The sequence below is a fragment of the Hypomesus nipponensis genome, chromosome 1, assembly GCF_054491055.1.
Source record: "Hypomesus nipponensis isolate SF chromosome 1, ASM5449105v1, whole genome shotgun sequence".
Classification (NCBI taxonomy): Eukaryota; Metazoa; Chordata; class Actinopteri; order Osmeriformes; family Osmeridae; genus Hypomesus; species Hypomesus nipponensis.
In genome coordinates this window covers 13,288,152-13,294,151 of record NC_140361.1, presented here as the reverse complement: position 1 = coordinate 13,294,151, position 6,000 = coordinate 13,288,152, and the positions used below count along the sequence as shown (strand labels likewise).

The window sequence follows — 6,000 nt, the reverse complement described above, 5'->3', positions numbered from 1 at the left end:
CCCGGACATGTCTCTCTAGCTATTGGTTGTTTGAATGGCGTCTGTCAGCAGCGCTTTTGTCTTTTAATTGGTTAGAGATCAGACCAACTGCAGGGTTATAGTGCATTAGCAGTTATACTTACACACACCTGCCCTGCACCGGCGGTGGAACACAGGTTGGTTTCCTCCACCGAGCACACACATGCAGTCAGTGTGCTAATGTAAGTGTATTTGTGGCTTCCAGTGCTTCTTTATCAGAGTGTGTGTGTGTGTGTGTGAGGAGGGGGACTTTTTTGTTTTACAGACAGAGAATAAAAAGCCTTTTTTTAAACTAAGATTTAGGTCAACATTTCTTGTCACATTTCTTTTTTTCTATTTTTTTTACATTCACACTCCTACTCATCCTCCACCCCATCCCCCCTCCCTTCACCCCGGTCAACCCCCCCCCCCCCCCCGCCCGCCCGCTCGCCCGCCCAGCCCCCGTCCCCCACACCCCCCTCCCTCCCCGAACATCAAACCCCACATACCAAAAGAAGGCACCACAGCTTCTAAAACAGAATCATCATCGACCAAAGAGAAAAAAAAAAGGAAAACAATGACAGCATTTTAAATAAAACCATCGTACCAAGCCTACAAAGGCCTTGTTCACATTGACTCGCTGCCCCCTACTGGAGACACGGAACATGGAAAAAAAAGAGAGAGAGAGAGAGAGATCAACCTTCACCAGGCTGGTTCACAGCAGGTGGAAACAATCCCCTTCTCAGCTCCGGTGCTATTGAGAAGGGTCAGGGGTCGGAATGGAACAGTCTCTTCCTGTCCAGAGACGACACCGTGACAACGGTCCTGTCCCAGCCAATAGACTGGTGGGTAGGCGGGGTAAACAAGGAGACGTTGCTACGTCGCACACTTCCTCCAGGGCAGGCAGAATTGAACTGTGTGCTCTATGCTTAATGTCCCCATATCCCATGTTTATCCACAGACAAAGGTGTTCGAGGGATGCTACGTCTTGGTCCATGGGTCCATAATTCTCCTTCCAGTCAGTATGAATATGCAGCCCGCACATTCTTCACAGCGTCGCATGACAAAAGAAAATAAATAAAAAGTTGTATCGGGGAGGCGGAGTGGTTTGTGCAGAAGACGTCTCGTTTCCCATCTAGTCCAGAAGCCTCTTTCACTCAAGTGTATTCCGTCTCCCGATCAACCACATTCCAGAATTTCAGAGTCTGAACTCTCAATTTTCCGTGCCTCACAAAAACTCCTCGTCTAGAAAAACTCTGCACCCCAGCAGAGCAGTGTAACGGCAGGTCAGCAGTCTTACCAGACACCAGGATCTCACCCAGAGACACACTGCGCATACAGGGGATCCAGCTCTCGTCCTCCTTCTCCATCCCTCCATTCCTTCCTCCATCCTTCATCTCCCTCCCTCCCGCCCCTCATGCGTTGGGGTCAGGGGTCGTGAGGCCCGGGGTTGACCTCTAGTTGACCTTGTCCTGGAAGATGTAGAGGTTGTTGGTTGCTGCCACGGCGATGATGTTCTCCTGGGGGTGCCAGGTGGTGTGCAGGATCTTCTTACTGAAGTCCAGGCTGTCCACGCTGATCTCGTCCTTACGACGCTTCCCGCCCACACACACCTGAGGGAGAGGACACTGGCTGTTAGAGAGGTCACCAGTTCCATGTGTCTAGGGGGCATTGTTGAGCCTAGGTGGACAACAAATCTCATTGGACAGAATACAGCACATCTCAACGCAGCTCAGGTGAGATGTTGCTGAAGCTAAAATGATGGACTGTAAAACTCAAATAGAAACAGAACACTTCAGGCCTGCTAGGGCCTGCTGCTTTGTGTGTGCAAGACAACAGTGGGTCTAGGTGCTGGGTTGGGGGGGGCTAGTTAGTAGAGGTCTAGGTGTAGAGTCTTCTAGATAGTACAGGTCTAGTTGTATAGTATTCTAGGTAGTACAGGTCTAGGTGTAGATTATTCTATGTGGTACAGGACTAGGTGTAGAGTATTCTAGGTGGTACAGGTCTAGTGTAGAGTCTTCTAAGTGGTACAGGTCTAGTGTAGAGTATTCTAGGTGGTACAGGACTATCTGTAGAGTCTTCTAAGTGATACAGGACTAGCTGTAGAGTCTTCTAAGTGGTACAGGTCTAGTGTAGAGTCTTCTAATTGGTACAGGTCTAGTGTAGAGTCTTCTAAGTGGTACAGGTCTAGCTGTAGAGTGTTCTAAGTGGTACAGGTCTAGCTGTAGAGTGTTCTAGGTGGTGCAGGGCTCGGTGTGGGGCCTGCTAGGCTGGTGGGGGTGTAGGGTTGTCTACCTTGCGGGGTTTGAGGATGGCCCTGGGTTTGCTGTTCTCTCTGGAAGCCTCCAGGGTCACGTCCCGCTTGGTGTTCCGGTCGAACATCCGGAAGAAGTTGTTGTAGGAACCGGTCATGATCACACTGGAGAGAGAGGGAGGGAGGGAAGGAAAGAGACAGGGTTAGTTTGATAGAGGCAGAGACAGAGAGGGGGACAGAGAGATGGAGAAATAATGTAGGGAGAAAGAAGGAAAGAAATAAGATAGACATTAACTGACCTGTCTGAGCCGTTCCAGACACACTCAAACTTGTCGAATATGCAGTCGTTCTCATACAGAGAGCACAGCTTGCCCCTCAGGTAGTCATGGACCTGCACAAGGAAGACAGCCGGGGTCACGATGGACAGATTTTCTAATCAATCACGCCTGACCTTGCTAGATTGCCGGCCAATGATCATGCTCGGTAGGCGTGACCCGAAGGACCACACGGCGTGAGGGAGAGTCAATGTAGGCTTCAGCAGCAGACCCACACACACACACTATCAGTCTTCTATGGGACACAGGGCTCAATACATCACTGTGGGTTAATTGGTGAAGATGACTGGGTATCATGGTGGCACACTGACAGTGGGATCTGATTAGGTTGAGTGATGGGACCCAAATCAATATGGCTGAATTTGATTTATTCAGCCTAACCTTTATTTAACCTTACCAGGCTGGTTAGGCGAAGGCTGGCCCGTGTTTGGAAAGATGGGCACACAAAGACACACCCCACACAGTAACACACCCAGTAACGCGCACAGTAGCACAGTAGCACACACAGTAACACACACACGCGTGGCGTACCTGGTAGGTCTCCAGGGGTTTGTTCTCCATCTGGAGGTCCCACACCTTGGCGGTGAGATAGTCTCTGGTCAGCAGGTAGCGTCCGCTGTGGCTGAACTTGACGTCAGAGACCGAGGAGATGATCTCTGAGAAGAAGGAGCGAGTGGACGGATCCTCGGGCTCCTCAAAGTCTGAGGGAGAGAAGACGAGGAGAGGGAGAGAGAGAGAGAGAGAGTTAGGTGTAAGGATGGTGAACAATACCCCGACATGTCTGTAAACGTGTGTGTGCGTGTTGCTCAGTGGGGTCTATCTCTGAGGAGTCTCTCTCTGTCAGGTCTCTCTCAGTAAAAGCAGTGGGTCAACAAGGTCTGTACATTTTGTTAGGATTCATATCGATGTTGCCGAGGGCAGCTGATGCATGTACAGGCCTGCACACAGGGGACGCCAAGACATCCCATAATTATACTGTCAGTTACACTGCTCCATCACCCTCCCTTTCGCCTTTCCTCTCTTGCCCTCCCTCCCTCCCTCCCTCCCTCCCTCCCTCCCTCCCTCCCTCCCTCCCTCCCTCCCTCCCTCCCTCCCTCCCTCCCTCCCTCCCTCCCTCCCTCCCTCCCTCCCTCCCTCCCTCCCTCCCCTCCCTCCCTCCCTCCCTCCCTCCCTCCCTCCCTCCCTCCCTCCCTCCTTCCCTCCCTCCCTGCCTCCCTTTCTGCCTGCCTGCCTGCCTCCCTCCCTCCCTCCCTCCCTGTTTCCCCCTCTCTTGTCGCTTTCCCTCCACTCCTCTTCTACCCCTGCTTGCTTCCCCCTCTCCTTTCACTATAGTCCCCAGTCCCTCCTCTCCTCCCCCTCTCCTCCCTCCAGTCCCTCCCTCCCTCTGTTGACACTACTGAGAGAGTAGCTGTGCAGTGTGTCAGTGGGGAGCCTAACGAGGGATTTGGGGTGAAGGATAGAAAGGGGGAGGAGGGAGGGGGAGAAAGAAAAACAAATCAATGTCAAACCGCCGGGCCCATTTTGAGCCCTGCTGGATTTGCAGATGTTTTCCCTCACAAAAGCTGTGTGTGCGTGTGCGTTTACTACAGTGTGTGTATGTGTGTGTTCTACATGTGTGTTTATTACAGTGTGTGTACGTGTGTGTTATACATTTGGGTGTGGCCCCTCCCTCTCCTGTCCCACTCTAGAGGTGTGTAATAGGGTCCCTGGAGAGACTCTGGGGGTGGGGTGGGGGGGTCCCCTGTCTCTGACCTGGGGCTTAGTGCTTTAGGGAAGGCCGCAATAAACCCCCCCCCCCCCCCCCCCTCTTGCTCCCTCCATACCTCTCTCTCCATCCTTGCGTCCCTCAACACACTCTAACACTGATTGATTCTAGCAGTCTACAGGACGGCTTCGAGATTTATTGCTGTGGGACAGGGGGGATACACACACACACTCAAAGAGAAAGCGCGTGTGTGTGTAGGGGCAGGGGGCTCCCACACTGCTGTAAGCCATATGAGCTCATGCAGAGAGAGAGTGGGACTGTATTAACAGACCTGTCCTCCGGCTAACAGGCATGCACCTGCCTGCTGCGTGTGTGTGTGTGTGTGTGGGGGTGTGAGTGTGTGTGTGTGTGTTTATGTGTGTGTGCGATCATCTGTCAAGGAATGGACAATGTGTGCTATCAAACAAACACCATTCGTCTTATAGGCTCTTATCACAAGACATGGCTATTGAGATTTGAAGAAAAAAGTATTTTCAAAAATAAACTAATCCATAGGGTTTATCTGCCCTCAGGTTTTCCCAAATGTGTTACAATATTCAGCCAAAACGCTCATGTGAAATTCAACAGGATGTAGGAGGTTACAGGCCACCGAACACGTCAATATGACTCGGAAAAATAACTGCCATTATTGAACAAGCAGGCGTCTTTCTAAAGGAAAGCTGCTTGGACTCTTACTTCATTGATCGCCTGCTTAAATGTCAATGTATTCATTATTCATTCCATCAGACTGCGTGCATACGATCTTACGCTTAACTGGGGCAGGTGGTCATTGTCTGTGTGTGTGTGAGTGAATGTGTGTATGTGTATTTGTGTGTGTGTGTGGTTATCAATCCTAGCATATTGAGCCAGGGAAGACTAAATGTCAGCCTCACCGCCTGGAGCTGGATTAAAGGACTGTGAATATGAATTGCCATCCATGAACAGAACAAGCTATTTTCTCTACCTCTGAATCCCTCGTTCCTTTTGGGTCGTTAATTCTCATCCTCGCTACCTGGCTCCTCTTCCTGTTCCGTCTCGCAGTTCTCAGGGCCGCATGCAACACCATGCCTCTTCTTCCTCCACCCTTCCACCCCTCTCCCTTTCTCCCTCTTTCTTCTTTTCTTCCCCTATCCATGCCTCCCCCTTTCGCCCCCTCTCTGTCTATTAACCCCCCCCCCACACCTCACCTCCCCAACCCTCTCTGTCCATCCCCCCATACCCCGTTCTCCTTCCCTCTCTCCTTATCACCCCCCTCCCTCCTCCCTCCTCCCTCCTCCCTCCCCCCTCCTCCCTCCTCCTCCTCCTCCCTCCTCCCTCCTCCCTCCTCCCTCCCCCCTCACAGGACTCACACTTGGAGTGTTTGTCGCACAGTGCGGCCTCCCTCATGTCGCAGAGGCGGATGGAGCCCTTGCTGCTGCTGTAGGCCAGGGTGTTACACTGCTGGGGGTGGAACTCTGCTGAGGTGATCACCTCCGTCAGCTCCTCCATGTTGGCTGGCTTGATGTCCACAATGTCTGAGGGGCGGGGGGGTGAAGGACTACAACTCCTACGATGGGTTCGCACGGTGCGAGACAACAAGTGATGGGTCCACGATGAAACAACACCGCCATACAGACTGTGCATAAAGGGAGGGAAAGAGAGTCGTTGGGGTGGAAAGAGAGGGAGAGAAT

General features: G+C 52.0%; 1 protein-coding gene across 3 annotated transcripts in view; it reads right to left on the bottom strand.

Moving 5' to 3' along the window:
- Positions 1 to 1,423: 1,423 nt before the first annotated feature.
- Positions 1,424 to 6,000, bottom strand: part of ppp2r2ba (protein phosphatase 2, regulatory subunit B, beta a) — a 40,052-nt gene continuing 35,475 nt past the window's right edge. For all 3 annotated transcript variants that reach the window (XM_084699128.1, XM_084699129.1, XM_084699130.1), the window contains 5 exons: positions 5,680 to 5,844; positions 3,118 to 3,287; positions 2,551 to 2,642; positions 2,293 to 2,416; positions 1,424 to 1,610 (listed from right to left, as the gene is read on the bottom strand). In XM_084699128.1, coding sequence (XP_084555254.1) covers positions 1,455 to 1,610; positions 2,293 to 2,416; positions 2,551 to 2,642; positions 3,118 to 3,287; positions 5,680 to 5,844 — 707 coding nt within the window. In that variant the 3' untranslated portion in view covers positions 1,424 to 1,454. The remainder of the gene's footprint in view (positions 1,611 to 2,292; positions 2,417 to 2,550; positions 2,643 to 3,117; positions 3,288 to 5,679; positions 5,845 to 6,000) is intronic.